Below are 16322 nucleotides of genomic sequence, written 5' to 3'. Positions count from 1 at the left end.
ATTCTGGGTTCTGACTTTTTACTGTTTTCTTTTCTTTACAGTGGTTCTCCTTCTGTTCTGGAGCAGTTTCAGTTTCAGTTTTAAATTATCGACACAGCTTCAGTGAATCTAATCAAGCATTTTCTCAAAAGCTCTGAGAAGATGAATTAAACACTCGTTCTTGTTTTTAAGAACCTGAATTCGTGCTTGTGGTTCCACCGGTCCAGGCCTGGGGGTCCAGAGGGGCCGGGGGCTGGCACAGGTCACTGGGGTCGGGCCCCTCTGGGTCGGGTCCCTCTGGGTCGGGGGACTGGTCCCGCCTGAGCAGCAGCTGGAGCCGCCTGTGGCTGAAGACGCTCTGCATCAGGTCCAGGTCCAGACCAGCCACAGTGGCCCCGTTCACGACCAGGACCTCGTCTCCTGCCCTGAGGCCTGATGGGAAACAGGAAGAGGATGTAAATCTTAACTAAAGCCACCGTGTTTTAATTCTCTAGTCATCTAAATGAATAAGTCACACAGGAAGTATCGACGTGCCCCGCCACATTAAAGCATCTCATGTTAAACAAAGACAGGTTTGATTCTCTGATCAGCAGCTTTAAATCAGATCCAGAGTCGTGATCGCCCTCTGCTGGTCCACCGAGGAACAGGAATGATTAGGATTTAAAAATCTCTCATTCTGTCAACACTAATCAAGTTTTAATAACTGTTAAAGGAAAAGTTCACCCAGAAACGTGAATCCAGTCATTGCGTTCAGGTTGTGATGTGTTCTCAGACGAGCTGATGGAAACATCTGATGTTTAAATCAAGTCTCAGCTGCTTCAGTTGTTCAGCAGAACGCTGCAACTCTGTTTGACTGAGAAGCTCCAGAACTGTTCTGTGGACGACCACACTTCACCTGACTTTATTGAGGAGGACTGAGGTTAATGTTTTAGCGTGAACTGTCCCTTTAAACAGAAACATGAGCAGGACTCAGAACAGAACCTTCTCTGGCCGACAGTCCGAGCGGGTCGACCTCGCTGACGTAGACGTGACTTCTTCCTGCTCCGTCCACGTGACCCGTCACCGCGAAACCTGCAGCGTCACCAGAAAAAGGTTTAATAAACATTTAGTTTAATCCAGCAGCTGCTCCTCACACAGTCGTCCTGCTCTGTAATCTGTAATCTGTGAGGGGATTATTTTCTCACCAAAGTCTCCAGAAGAGTCGAGTCGACTGATGTTGACGGTGACGATGTCGAGGACCGGCGGCTGCAGCTCGTCTGTCGCCTGAACGACAGAAACAACGACAGAGTTCTTACTGATTAATCTGCAGATTATTTATTAGATTAATGTTTGTTTCATAACAATCCAAAATATTTAATTTGTGATTAAAAAAAGCAGCAAATCCTTTTTTCTAAGACCACAGAACCAGAAGACTTTTTATTGATTATCAGAATAGTTGCAGATTTAATCAAATTAAATTTTATTTAATGTTAAACATTAAAACAATTGAAAAATTAATTAATGAATGAATTAATCTGTCAGCAGACGAGCAGTTTACAGAAACAGTCAGTGAACACACCTGTAGAGCTGCAGGACGTCCTGCAGGGGGCGTCGCCTCGCTCTGATTGGATGCACACTCAAGTTTCTGGGCAAAACACACACACACACACACACACACACACAGACACACACACACACACAGACACACACACACACACACACACACACACACAGGTTTTAAATTTCATTATACTTAAAAAAACAACAAGAGAAATTAATTTGAAAAGTTTTCACCTGAGCAAACATCACATGATGCATTACAGGAATTTTAAAACAACAAAATCCAAAATCAATCAGAAAATCAGTTGATCAATGAGGCGTTTAGAGAAATCAGCTGGATCAGAGGAGGAGGAAGAGGAGGAGGACAGAGAGATGGTAATGGGACAATTAGAGATGAAGGAGCAGCAGGACACAGAGGAGAGGAACAAAGGAGGAGGTGTCATGTTGAGAGGAAGACGAGGGAGGAAGGAAGGGAGGAGGTTAAAAGAGGAGGAGGAGGAGGAGGAGGAGGAGGAGGAGGAGGAGGAGGAGACATGTTCTGCCTCTACTGAAGGATTAAAACTGAGGGACAAAAGAGTTCTGGGAGGAAAAAAAGACTATCAGAGCCGTTAGTCCTCCTCCTCTTCCTCCTCCTCCTCCTCATCAGATCAGCAGCTGTCTGAATAAAGACTCCTCCCCTCTTTGTTCTCTTGGGGGTTAAAGGTCAACAGGTGGCAGCAGCGTTACCATGGAGACCACGTCCACAGACGACTTGATGATCTGACAGCGAACTTTATATAACATCATGATTTAAAATGATAAAAGATTTTCAACATGTGTGGGATATTTTGAAACACCACACACACACACACACACACACACACACACACACACACACACACACACACACAGAACTAAAAATACTCGCTCAGTTTATATCTAAACTTAATTAAAAACGATCTGTCGAGGAAAGAAAGACTTTAATTTCTCTTCCGGATCGAAAACCAAAATGAGCCCCAGAGGATCATGGGAAAAAATGTGGGGTTGAGCCGCGCTGAAAATTACAGGTTTGTGTGGTCGGAGCAGCAATCAGAGCCGAGGAGCTGCAGCCAGTCTGGAGTCTGAGGACCACCGACTGTCAGTGAACGCATCGTCAACACGCCACTCAGCACAACGCCTCAGAATCTGAGTCTGTTCTGTTTGTTGATTCATGATTTTTTGGACGTCGATGTTGTTTCAGGGAGACAAAAATCAAACGTGACCTCATGTGAAGTCTGTTGTCACGTGATCATCCGGGTTTGTGGCTTCGTGTTCTGACGTGTTCTTGTGAGATCCAGAGGTGATAAACTCTCCTGTCAGCTGATCACTCTGTCACTGTTTATCACATAATCACACATAATCTGACTTTTTCTCTCTTTCCTGTTTGATTGATGACAAATGTTCCGTCCTGAGTTCTGGACTCTGGGTGGCTGAGCTGGCAGAGTTTTAAGACCAGCAGTCAGGAATGGGCCGGTGCTGCTCAGCTGAAAAACCTCGACTGTAAATGTGCACTAACATTTATCTACAGGACAAAAGCTCTTTATTGACCGTCACCAGACTGTCACAGTTCTCTGGACTGGATTAACCTTGTTAGAACCCGCTGCCCCTGGACCTGGTGGTGGTTCTGGTCCAGTAACTGTTTGGGCTGTTGGTCAGATGCTTGTGGGATTAAACCAGCTGTTTGTCTCCTGCAGAGACGACGCAGCAATTAACTCCACATGTCCTCCTCTGTGGGTCTGCCCAGAAACCTCATCACCTCAGAACCACAAAACCCCTGAACCGGATCCAGCTCACAGAAACAAACTCTTCAGCAGACAACGTCGACCAGGAGAGACACGAGACGCTGCGCTACATGTGTTCATGTGTCCTGCTCGGGGGGCCGGCCGTGGTCCCGCCTGCAGGTTCTTCACCTGACAGCTCATTAAAACACTGTTGACGCTCAGAACACGCGGCGCCGTGTTCACACAGCGTCCGTCTGTCAGAACACGGAGCCAACTGCAGAGAGATTTATCTCCTCTGGACTCTAAATCCCAGAGTCTCCCAGTCCTAAAATAGCTCGCTGTTTATCAAACGGGGGCCCCGCGGAGCCGAGGATGATGGGAACTTCAGCTGGCTGCGGATCCACAGTTGAAGCACCGAGCTTCAGCTGGGTCAGAACAACAGAACCTCAAAGAGACGGACGGCAGCTCTGGTGTGTTCAGAGAGGCGGGGTGACGTGTAGACCAGAATCAAACGGTGGACGCTGTGGTCACATGAAAACAGTTTAAACTGAAGATTCGACCAATCACTGAAGTCCGGGGACGATGATGTCACTCTCAAAACACGAGAACCTCAAAAACTCAAACTCCAGGAAAAACTGTTGGCAGTGTATATTTCTGCAAACAGCCAACAAGCTGGAACTTTTCTTCAGCTTCAGTTTGCTCACACAGACATGCTGAATGGTTTCAGGCTCACACGGTCTCTGGCTTGCTGGAGGATCAACAAGCTGATCTGATTGTATTTGAGTTTTGCAGAAACATAAAATACCAACATTTGATTCTGAGCTGAACAAAGTTCTGATGATTCTAACAGCTGTCTAGATCTTTTATAGAAGCAGTGTTGGAGTGAGACCGTTGTCCTGAGTGTGTGTTACCTGGGAGGTGGAGTGTCGGTCGTCCCCGCTGCGTCTGTTCACTCCATCCAGAGCCTTCAGAGAGGACGGCAGGCCCCGCCTCCTGTGGCGTCCTCCCGACAGAGTCCGACACCGGCGCCTCAACATCGCCTCGTCCCGACTGCACACCTGAGGAGACATGAGATGTCCGACATGAGATCCACCGCTCAGTCAGAGGACGGAGGTCACGTCTCCACCTGCCGGCTGATCTTACCAGGGCGTGGAAGGAGGACACGGAGAAGACTCCCAGGCGTCCCAGCATGCTCTTGGAGGGCCGGCTGGCCACAGCGAGGAGACTCTTGGGGTTTGGGAGCTCGCTGCCCTGCAGACTGGACAGGTAGCACCTCAGCCGGAACAGGTCCAGGTTGAGTTTCTCCAGGTTCTGCTCCCACTGCTGGATCTGAACACAACACACAGAAACACAAGATATATAAACTCTGTGTCCTCGAGCAGTGAAATGAGCCTTTAATCTCCAGTCAGAGCAGCTCTGAGGTCAAACAGCAGCTCTGGGATCAGTTTCATAGTTCACAGACACAGATTAACCAGCATGCAGACCTGATCCTAATCGAGGGTCCGCAGGGTCTCCAGCTGTGAACCATCAGGTACAAACATGTCACAGTTTCCCGTCAGCCTGCTGTGGAGGGAACAGCTGATACAATCTGGTTGTCATGTTTGTTTGTTGGCTCATTTTAAAGCTTTCGTCCGTCTGAACTTCGGTCAAACTGGCGTCCATGTGACTGTGGAGGTGACAGAACTCTGCTGACTGAGCGTGTAGTTTTTCTCACCCTGGTTCTGGTGGGTTTTTTTATTCTGCTGTCACCACCTCAACATTTGGTTGATGATGTCACCCTCAACAGCCTCGTCTGGCTCTATCGTTAGCGGGAAACCGTTTGTTGTTTCAGGCTGCCGGTAAAAAACCCCGAACATCTGGAACAGATATTAAACTCGACTCCACGTGAGTTTTAGCTGGAGGCTGTTTGTAATGTGAAGCCTCACAGAGCGTTTCCTCTCAGAGCTGCTAACAAAGCTAACAGGCTAACAGAGCTAACAGCTCTGCTAACAGCTCAGCTAACAGCTCAGCTAACAGCTCAGCTAACAGTTCAGCTAACAGCTCAGCTAACAGCTCAGCTAACTGCTTGTCTTTGTGGATAGAAATGTTCTTGGAAATGTTGTTTGTCCTCCACACAGCCCAGATGTTTATGTAATATTAGGGTATACTTCTGTTTCATCCTCAGCTCATTTGTCGGTTATCTTTTAATGAATCAATGAATCATTTAATCTGAAAAACATAAGAACACTGTGAAAATGACCATCGAACATCCAAAACTGAGAGAGATTCAGTTTTCTGTGCAGTTAAACAGAGAAAAGAGGAAAATATTCAAATTCCTGAAGCTGACAGAGAACGTTCAGTGTTCAGTCTCATATATAATGAGCTGAATGTGAACATAGTTTTAGTTTTGCTGACCAAAATGGCTGATCAGTCAGTACGTGACCTGCGACCTCTCCATCACACCCAGCACTGCTGCTGCCTCCATCACTGGTCCCAGTAACCCTCCTCCACACTGACCTGGCTCTCCACCGCCTTCCTGTTCTTGTGCTCCTTGATGACGGACAGCTGCAGCTCGGCCATCTTCTTCATCTTTCCGTCCATGTCGATCTTGTGCAGCAGCGAGCGGCTCTGGCAGCGCAGGAGACGCAGCGTGTCCTCCTTCCCCTGACGCTTGGCCAGCAGCGAGGCGCTCGCCGAGTGGATCGCCGTCACCCAGTTCTCCAGGTCGGTCTGGTTGGTGGCCTGGACGGGACGAAAGGTGACAGGAAGTTAATTCACGTCTGTTCAGAGCTGCAGCAGCTGAAGAAGATGCCGAGCTTCATGCTTTCTTATTGTTACACATTCTTTATTTGCATGTTTCTACTCAAAGGCAGAAAGAAGTTCATGTAGAACAGCTGCTGAATGAACAAGAAGGTCCAAATAATGCAGAATGAGTCAGAGACAGAGTTTCACAGAGTTTATAAAGTGTCTCCAACTCAGCAACTCACTAAACTGACACATTTGTTAAGGGAGTCTGGTGAGAGTTTAATCCATGTGGCCTGTTTTTGTGTCTTCTTCTTCGTTTTCAGCAACACAGGTTAAATACACTGATTTAAACTTTGCTCTCTTGCAGCTGTAAATGTTTAATGAGAACTTAATGATGAGAAACAATAAAGTCTGGGCTGAGGAACGTTTCCTTCACGAGGTCGTAAACAGCTGGAGGCAGCAGGTTGTAGACGTCAGTGTCCTGTAGTCTCCGAGGATTCAACACTAAAAGTCTTCTGGACATAAAACTGGTGAAATAAAGAGCAGCAGTCACTTCATGACACCAACAGGCGTTTGTGTTTGGGAGGATTAAGCAGCTCGTTGTCGTAAAGAGAAGCATTTGTTGCAGTAATTAGCCGGGTGTCGTGACTCCCATTAGAGGCTTTCACCCTCCTCCACCCTCCATCTTCAGCTCCTTTCAGCTCCTGACAAAAGGCTCTGCGACACCTCTGCACCGCTCCTCCTCCTCCTCCTCCTCCTCCTCCTCCTCCTCCTCCTCCTCCTCTGGGGTCCATGGAGACGGGCTGTAGATGGACTGCCGTGTGATTTGTGTGTCTGTAAACACACTCCACGGCTGACAGCAGTGAGAGTCACTCGGGGAATAAAGAAGCTTTCTGAGCTCGTAAAAATTGTGAAGGAGATAAATGTTCCCAGAGGTCGGGACAGGAAACGTGTGGCTTCTATTTTTACACCAGTTCTGTGTCGGGGCGTCTCTCAGGTCCTGTTGTTGCTGCTTTTAATGTTGGAGGTCAACAAAATCATCTGGTTTGAACACGATCACCAGATGAACACGATTCTGACACTTTGAGGCTGTTCAGACCACAACATCACCAGACTCCATTAGCAAATGTGGTGATTTTAAGAGTTGTTGAGTTAAAACAAACTTTATAAACTGTGTGAAACTCTGTCTCTGACTCATTCTGCATTATTTGGACCTTCTTGTAAATTCAGCAAATGTTCTATGTGAACTTCTTTCTGTCTTTGTGTAGAAACATGGAGTCTGTGATCGGGCTTTTGTCTTGCAGTCTAAAGAACAGTAACCTGGTGTGAAGGACTTTCAGCTCTCCATTGTGGGACTAAAACTACCATCCATATTTTTCTTGGCTTGCAGCCATCAGCTGACAGTGTCTGTGTTGTCGAGCCGGCAGAAACACAGAGTCATCGCAGAGTGAAACAGAGGCGGAGAAAACCTAAACTGTGCTTTGGTCCCTGTGCATGTTTGTGGCGACGCTGATGGTTCTGTGCTGGAGAGAAACCACAGCTGTCCACAACACTGCGGCCCATTCATTCACACTGTGCTGGAATCACAGAGCATGATGGGAACAGAAACACAGCCGGCAGACAATCATGAGAAAACTGAGAGGACTCAAATATAGAAAGAATGAGAGAACCAGAAAACCGCTGCAGCTTCACTCAGTGACGTCAGAAAGAGCCGCTCAGAAAATCCACCAGTAATCTTTGATCCACGCTCACATTTGCAACATCACAAGTCAAAATGTGTGAATGTGTGTTGCTGGTCTCACCTGGAGCAGGTAGACGTCTCCGTGTGAGTTGCTCAGACAGAACACGTGCTCCTTCTTGGGATGTTCGGGGACGGCCTGGACGATGCTGTCGTCGGCCAGCAGAGCGTAACGAGGAGAAAGCTCCTGATCGGCGCTCGTGTTTTTCCCGTAAGTCTCGTAGAACAGCAGAGTGCAGCCTGAGAGACAGAACCAGCAGGTGTTAGCTCGACACTGCAGAAACCCAGAGAACACAAACTGATCTTTTAAATCAAGTCTCCAGCTGCTTCACAGTGCTGCAACTCTGTTTTAATGTGAAGCTCCAGAACTGTTCTGTGGACTGTGGAGGAGATGGGGACTGATCCTTCAAGAGACTCTCACACAGAAACATTTCTTTCATCTTATATTTCTCGGGTTTGTCGGCGCCGTACCTTTCAGTGTGACCCAGAAGTGTCTCCACTTGCGGCGGGCGACCAGCTCCAGCTTCCGGTCCTTGTTGACGGTGATGAGCGCTTTAAAGGAGAGCCATCCGGCCCGTCGCACCACGCCCTGCTCCTTCTCAAACAGGACATCCAGCTGCTCGCCTCCACCCAGCTCCACCTCCCCATCCATCTCCTCCTCCCCCTCTTCCTCCTCCTCTTCCTCCTCTTCCTCGCCGTCCCCCTCTGACGGCTCGGTCCGGTCGGCTGCGCTGCTGCAGCCCGTCTCCAGCTCCTGCATGAAGTTGTTGTAGACGTTCTGCCGCTGGGCGTCGCTGCTCTGGTTCAGGTTCAGGCTCCTGGAGGGGCCACAATGGAATGATGGGAACTGGTTCTGGTTGTGGTTCTGGTTCAGAGTGTGGAGAGGGTTGGAGGACCACAGTGTGCTGCAGCCGGTCAGACCAGAGTCCAGTCCGTTGATGAAGACGTCGCTGGTGTTGCTGCCGTATGGCTCCTGAGGAGGAATCAGACGGCAGGTTTGGTTTTTAAGCTCTTCTATTAATCAACTCATTAACAACAAGAGAAGGAATGAAGAAATTCATCCTGTGGCCACTAGAGGGACAGAACACTTATCCAGAATAAAATGTTGGTAGTTAACATTTTGTAAACCTTCAACAAATTTACGTTAGCCACAATTTTAACATTTGTTGGCGTGAAACCACTGGATACTTTATAGAGATTAAGTCGTGTTAGCAACAACAAACCTTGATAGCTAAAGTTAAAACATGCAGCCAGACACCACTGCTCGTGTTTCAACAGTTGTTAGCGTGAAACCACTGAAGACTTTATAGAGAGCTCAAGAGCGGTCCAGCCGGTTACTGACAACAAAACCTGGATTTTTTTTTGACTAGACGTCAGGACAAAAGATGCTAAATTTTCAAATGTTGAAGCTCTTATATTTGTTTCCTGTTCTTTGACTTCCTTATAAGTCAGTTTGTATTTTCAATCCTGACGTGTCGTTGTTCCTCACCTGGATCCTTCTCTTCTTCCTGCTCAGACTTCCTGTCCAGTCGCTGAGTCGTCTGATTCGGCTTTTCAGGAAGTCTTTGCGGTTGTTCCCGGTGGCGTAGGTGGAGGAAGTGTTGGCGGGCTCGGCCCTTCGACAGGGCAGCGTGAGGGAGGAGTAAAGCTGCTCCACGCCTCCTCCTGACCCCTCCTCTTCCTGGATGACATCATTGAGCAGCGCTGCACAGGAGAAGGCGGTTGCCTGCTGCAGGGAGGCGTCCAGTGTGGTGGGGAAGGCCGGCAGTGTGTTGTGGTTGGAGTAAACATTGTCCAGTGAGATGGAGGAGGGTGAAACCAGACTGAAGTCTATCAGATCTGGCTGCAGGATCACAGAGTCCCCGATGCCGCTGTCCTCCGTCCGGCCGGAGGAGCAGGTGTTGTAGCCTGTGGTGGAGGTGAACTCGTTGGTCTCCGCCGCGGGGAAGAGGAGGCTGGAATTAAATCCTGGTGAAATGTCCACCTGGGCTGAGAAGAAGGTGTTGTACCCACTGCTGGTGGTGGCGGTCTCCTCTGTGCGGGTGGAGGAGTAGGTGGTGTACCCGCCACTGACGAACACATTGTCAGCAAGCTCGCCACCGGTCCCCCACGGCGAGTCGTACCAGGAGCCGTCGGAGCTGAGCGAGCTGCCCTTGCTGGTGCGGAGGGAGGGCTCAGCGACTGGTGGAGACGTGGAGGTGGTGGCGGGGAGGCTGGCCAGCCCCTGAGGCTCCATGGCAACGACCCTGGAGTTGGTGAACTCCACCCTCATGCTTCCATCTTTGCTGAGCAGCACCTTCGGGCTGCCGCCGCTCTCACGATTACTCCCCCCGCCGTTCTCCAAGTAACTCCTGCAGCCGCCCTGCACCCGCTCCCCCCTCGAGTATCTCTGAGGAGACCCGGCTCCCAGTTTGGATCCTCCTCTGGGTTCGTAATGCCAGGAGGTGTACGGCGGACCGGCGGCGTGCTGGTTCTGGTAGCTCCTCCCCCGACTCCGGCTGCCTCCCTGACTGCTCCTCCACCAGCTGCGAGCTGACGGCACCTCCTCCCTCCTGGAGGAGAACCTGACTGTGCAGGAGGACTTGGCAGGAGAGGCGAAGCTGCTGTGACTGTCTGTGTTTCCCATGGTTACCTGGAGGAGGATGACATCATCAACATGGGACGTAAATTACAGAGAAGCTGCTGAAGCTGCTGTTCTGCCCGTTACTGTGAACTCAGACATTTAAAATAATAATGATAATAAAATAATTAGCCTCAGTTATGACAGAGCCCCATTTACCCACTCGGGGGAATAGACAATAAGAATAAGAAGATAATCAGTCACCTGTTGAACTCACAGTCAAATCACCTGCATCTCTCTCTGACTGCAGCTGCTGTTAGCTCAAACAGCTGGGATGTGCTAGCAGAGGAGCTTTGAACCTGTATTGTCTGGGGCTAACAGATTAGCATCAGCATGCTAACATCAGTAGTTATCTCTGCAATGCAGTACATAGATGCCATAATGTTAAAACTGTTCCTTCTTTCATGGATCAAATGAATCAACATTCTGTTGATTCATTTGATATTTTTTTTAAACTGAAGTTCTTACATATTGCACCTTTAAATGTATACGAATATATGAATCTAATCAAAATGTGTAATAATATTCATAAGGGGTTTTTTTCACACCTAGATTTAGTTTTTAGTTTAGTTTTAATAACTTTGCTCGGACTGATACTGTTATGTGTGGGACTGTGGTGCATTATGCTGGTAGAGGCTAAAGTCTAGTTTTCTCTTAAAAATGTGGACAAATAAATATCTAACTCTTCACTGAGCTCAGGTGATGAAGGCCATGTGGTTTGGTTGAAATATTTGGAAACAACTTTGAGTTCAGTCGAGGTGATATTGTCATGCGATGTTTCCTGAGGTCAAGATTAATTGATTTGGATCCCCGTTAGCAACAATCGATGTAGAAGCTACATGTAACTCAAGAAGGAACGACACAAACAACAACAACAACAACATACACACATATTATCAGCCAGTCGTGTTTGTTCTGGTGCTTTAGATATTTAAATATTCTGTTCGTTCACTGAGTGACTGATGATACACTTTTCATTCCTCTGCACACAACAGTTTGTTCCCTGCATTCATTCTGAGACAAGAAGTGAGAAACAACCAGATGAAGTTTAAAACCTGGATCCTGCCTGATTCTACCTGCAGCCGTGATGTCACAGAGTGCTGACACACCTGAGCATCACGCTGAGAAGTCACAGCAGGCGACAGAACAAGAAGTTCACACGAGTTTTAAAACTGATCAGATACAACAGAACCTGTTTCTGTGCTTCACTGCAGTACTTATACTGTGAGTTCTACATGGTGTTCAGGTGTTAGAAGCTACAGCTGCTGCCATCACACCTCCTCTGAGGTCCTTCCTGTGTTCTCTCCTTCATCACATCACAGAATCAACAGCAACATGATCTCACATCAGGTCAGAGGTGAAGACAGAAGCTGCAGTAACAAGTTAAATACACAGAATTACTTTGAATAAAGTGAATAAAAGAGTTTACCTGTTAGTTGGACTCAGCAGCTCCGTCCTGCTGCCTCCTCGCTCGCTCGCTCTCTTTACTACTGAAGCTCGCTCTGTCGCCTCCAGCTGCTCTCTCTCTCTCTCTCTCTCTCTGTGTTTGTCTATGTCGCTCGCCCCCTTTCTTCACGCCAGCTCATCTGTTGGGGGAGAACAGAGGGAGGGAGGAGCTTCATGAGCCTCAGCACACAGACTTTACTTCTGTTTAAACCTCCTCCTCCTCCTCCTCCTCTTCCATGACGTCTCTTAGACCAGACTCACTCTGTCCTCTGTTTATTTTGGGTTTTCTGGAATGTGAAGCGATTTTCTCCTCATTTTCTGTTTCCTTTTTGTTTTCTATCAGTGAGAGCTGAGCTCATCAGACAGCAGACTCCAGGTGTTCAGCTTCATACAGAGACAGACTACGGGTTTATCTGTATTATATAACAAGATGTTCCAAATCAAGCAGTTTACGCAGACAGAAATACAATGCTGACAGCAACTGTCTTTACAGCGTCGCACTTTAATCAACAGTCCAATAATCCCACACAATGTTTTAATTATTCATAATGATGTAAAAAGAAGAAAAGCAAGAAGTTCTCAGAAGATAAAAGCAGCAACACCCGCATGTTGAGTCCAAAGAGTCAGGAGTCTGAGAAGCCTGGTGTCCTCAGACTCACAATGGCATCAAAAGAAATGTGTCCTCGGTGTCAAACTGTTAATAACTGAAGATTTGTTCATTTTCATAATTGTTCCTGACTCAAAGACATTTGCAGTTTTCTTGGAGTTGAGCCAGACCTTCGTGACCTGCTGTCCGTCTTCCTGCCGGCTTCATTACATAAAATCTAAACCACAACAAACATCAACACGCCGTCAGACGTCTCTGGCAGAACGATGAAGAAGCTCTGAGGCTCATTTCCTGAGCGAGCCAGCGAGAGGTCGGAGGTCACGGGCGACTTAAGGTTCAGTGTGTTCGTACAGCGAGCTGCAGGAGGGCGAGGCCCATCCTGTCTCTAAGGGCAGAGCTGAGGAAGCAGGAGGAGAGAGGAGCGCCGACGGCAGCAAAATGCTCTGCTGACCTTGAATGCATCGTGACCTCTGACCTCTGTCATTCAACCAGGGACTGCAGTATCGGAGGGGAAGCTTAGAAAGAAGAGAGACTGGATCAGAACCACAGTTCACAGCTCAGGAAGCTTCAGACGTTCACTTATTTTCTATTTTCCACCAACTTCACAACAAAACTACTGCAGAACGTCACAGTTTCTGTTGACTGTCGGAACAGAACTACAACGAGGAGCCGTGATGATAAAACCTGTTGGAGCAGCGTCCTCCTGTCAGCCCTGACGCTCGGTTCGGATGCATAATATCAGAATCTGTTAAATAATTATCAGAGGGAAGAAAATCTGATGGCTATGACTGAAATCTGTGGCTTTACTCTCAGGTTTTGATAACAGATGTCTGCATCAGAAAGTTGAATGTCGTGGAAACCGTCCCTGGCTCCTCCCCCTGACTCCGCCCCCTCCCCCCTCAGCCTCTCTGAATGGACAAAGTCTGCCCTCCACTTTTGTTTGTTCATCCCATCGGCCATCTGCCGGCTCGCAGGACGCCCCGCCACGGGCGACCCCTCCCATTCTTCAGGGACAAAGACCCTCCTCACCCCTCACCCTCCTCCCCCGGCTGGCGTGAGGCCGACATATTGAAGGAATTCATTAGATTTGAAATGAAAAGAATCTGATTAAAGTGCAGATCGAGGTTTGTATGGAGGAATGGCACCTGTTCACTGAGTAACAGCCATTTCAATTTTTTATTTCATCAGTGAAAAGTGTGAAGCTAAAACTGGTTGTGTGTGATTTCTGCAGTTAAAACGACTAAAAAGACTTAAACTAAATAAAAAGTAAAGAATTGAAACGAGCTGCAACCGACAGGTCAGCCAGTTTCCTCCAGCAGCCGGTTTTATATCAACAATATCATATGTACATTTAACAATCTGTGTCACTAAAATCTGATGAATGTTGGAATGAATTCATCTATAATCAGCGACACAAACAGTTCAGCAGCGCGATCACATTTATAACAAACTGAGCTGCCGCGCCGCTAACGTTAGCTTCACATGTCACGTTGAGTCAGCGCTGAGATTTTAAATCTTCCCCTCGACGATCACTAAAAAAAACCATAACATTTTCCAACATTTCAGCTTCTCCTCAGACAGCGAGTCGCTTCAGTGAAAGAATACTAATGCTAATGCTAATGCTAGATGGGTTCAGTCACATGACACCTGTAACCATGGTAACAGCACACAACTAAGATGGAAACGGCTGCAGCACAAACAGCAGACTAACATGAGTTTGACTTGGTCAAAATCTCCAAAGAACTAATTAACAACAACAATGCTAAACATGTTTGAAATAATCAAAATGCAAACAGTAATTTAATTAAGGGAAAATATCAAAGAATCAAAGTTTTGAACATAAAACGAGCTGCAGGACGTTTTAATCCAGCAAAGATCCCACAAATGGAGTCGTGTTTGTTTCTTCTCTCGGTGTAATGAAGCTTTTGTGTCGAGGCTGCGAGGACGCAGGAAACAGGAAGTCCAGACCGGCGGTGAAAAGCAGGAAACTGAAACACCTCCTGCAGCAGCAGATACACAACTCACACACACACACACACACACACATACACTTGCTGAATTTACAAGAAGGTCCAAATAATGAAGAATTACTCACAGACAGAGTTTTACAGAGTTTATAAAGTTTGTTATAACTCAACAACTCTTAAAATCACCACATTTGCTTATGGAGTCTGGTGTGAGAGGATGTATCTGAGTCTGAGACACAGTCCAGCAGCAGGATGTGTTTTTGCCGTTGTGATGTGCCAGAACGTTGCTCCACTTCCAAACTCCACACTGACGGGTCCAGACGACGCACTGACACAAAAATGCTGTTAATTGTGGTGTGATTTAAATTCTGTAACACCGCCCTGACAGTTACCATGGAGCTGGACCACTGACACACCCTGGGGTCAGCACACACACACACACACACACACACACACACACACACACTCACACACGCACTGATGAAGGTGTGTTCAGCCACATGATGAATCAATTAATCCGATTCAAGCAGTTCTGGTAACATTAACCTCCCAAAAACCAAAGATGGTGCAGCAGCAGTAAACTGTTAGTGGAGCGACAGTAAACTCTGAACACAGAACGAAGCATCAGTTCATCACAGGAACAATTCAAGAGAGGAACAGGAAGCGAGCAGCTGTCTCAATGTGTAGTTCTCGTCTTCTGTTCACTTTGTTATAATAAAGTGTTTATTGTTCAGTTTAGAGGCGACTCGAACAAACATATAAGTGTTTGACCTGATTAAAGTTTCAGAGCAGCAACAGCTATTTTTAATATTCACTAATTTATCTTTTTCTTTTCTTCCTGATCAACAGGTTTAATCTTTAACTGAGGGTCACGTTGAGTCTGAGGTGACGTCTCCAGTCAGAAATAATTCAGTGAATCACTAACAGTAAATGCAGCAGCAAAATGTTCTGGATGAACAGAAGAAATTGGACAGATCCAGAAACAACATGTGGATGTGGATCATACAGACTCTCTCTTCTGGTTTCAGACTGAATCATTTTCCCTGGTTGAACTTTCTCTTTGGGATTAATTGTGCAGTGGCAGCGGGGGAGGGGAGGCGCTGTGTTGTGTTTTTGGAGCAAACTGAGCGCTCCACCTCCCCATGGGAACAGCTTCGATAAGGAGCAGGGTGGTTCTGGTGGTGGTGGGGGCTGGAGCCAGCAGCCACTTTCCCCCCATCAGAGGAAGTGTGCCTGGGCTGGGGGGGCGGCTGGGGTCTGTTTCCTGTCCCGGCTGACTGGGGTCCTTGTCCTGGCATGGCGGGCAGACGGGTGGGTCCCCCGGACTCAGGTGGGGCCGAGTGTTGGGTTTGGTGTGGCCACTGCAGCTGCTTCCTCCTCTGGAGAGCCTCAAACATCCAGAAGAAGCTGCAGGCAGAAACACTGGGATCACTGAGGCCGGTCCAGGATGACCAACAGCAGAGGTCCTGACAGCTCAAAGAGCCACCGGGGCAGGCAGTCGTTATCTTTACTGGGTCGCTGTGTCCACTTTGTTCTGCTGTGCTGGAGTAAAGCTGCTGTGCTGGAGTAAAGCTGCTGTGCTGGAGTAAAGCTGCTGAATGTTCAACACGTTCTCACGTATTGAACACAACAGCTCAGTCTGCAGCTGCAGGCTTCAAACTGTGATGCTCCAACTACCTTACTTACCTTACTTACTGGGTCAGAAAACATTGTGTTTGGTCTTAACCCTTTTTGTTCTGTCTCCACAAACATGGCTGGAAAACGTCCCGACAGCTCATTAAAAAGATCCAGTGGTTTCACGGTGACAAATGTTGACACACTGTACTGAACAGTGGTCTTTGGTTCAGCAGCCATCTCAGTTAATGACTGCAAACTGTCCCAGCGCTTCAGCCATGCAGTCACCTCAACATGGAAGTCAGTTCATACACATGCAGTGTGAACGTGTTATGATGTCTGTGGTTTG

The 16322-nt window shown here is 47.6% G+C and overlaps 1 protein-coding gene across 1 annotated transcript in view; it reads right to left on the bottom strand.

The window, feature by feature from the left end:
* The window catches only part of LOC119012733 (T-lymphoma invasion and metastasis-inducing protein 2), a 34072-nt gene that overhangs the window by 5675 nt on the left and 12075 nt on the right, over positions 1-16322 (bottom strand). The window contains exons 2-12 of the mRNA XM_037086818.1: positions 11769-11925; positions 9209-10351; positions 8191-8692; positions 7784-7959; positions 5754-5978; positions 4401-4586; positions 4169-4315; positions 1538-1603; positions 1164-1242; positions 961-1050; positions 175-411 (exon numbers count right to left, since the gene is read on the bottom strand). Coding sequence (XP_036942713.1) covers positions 175-411; positions 961-1050; positions 1164-1242; positions 1538-1603; positions 4169-4315; positions 4401-4586; positions 5754-5978; positions 7784-7959; positions 8191-8692; positions 9209-10345 — 2845 coding nt within the window. The 5' untranslated portion in view covers positions 10346-10351; positions 11769-11925. The remainder of the gene's footprint in view (positions 1-174; positions 412-960; positions 1051-1163; positions 1243-1537; positions 1604-4168; positions 4316-4400; positions 4587-5753; positions 5979-7783; positions 7960-8190; positions 8693-9208; positions 10352-11768; positions 11926-16322) is intronic.

This window comes from Acanthopagrus latus, chromosome 22 (genome assembly GCF_904848185.1).
Source record: "Acanthopagrus latus isolate v.2019 chromosome 22, fAcaLat1.1, whole genome shotgun sequence".
Classification (NCBI taxonomy): domain Eukaryota; kingdom Metazoa; phylum Chordata; class Actinopteri; order Spariformes; family Sparidae; genus Acanthopagrus; species Acanthopagrus latus.
The sequence above is the reverse complement of the archived record's forward strand: the minus strand, read 5'-3'. Positions and strand labels throughout refer to the sequence as shown.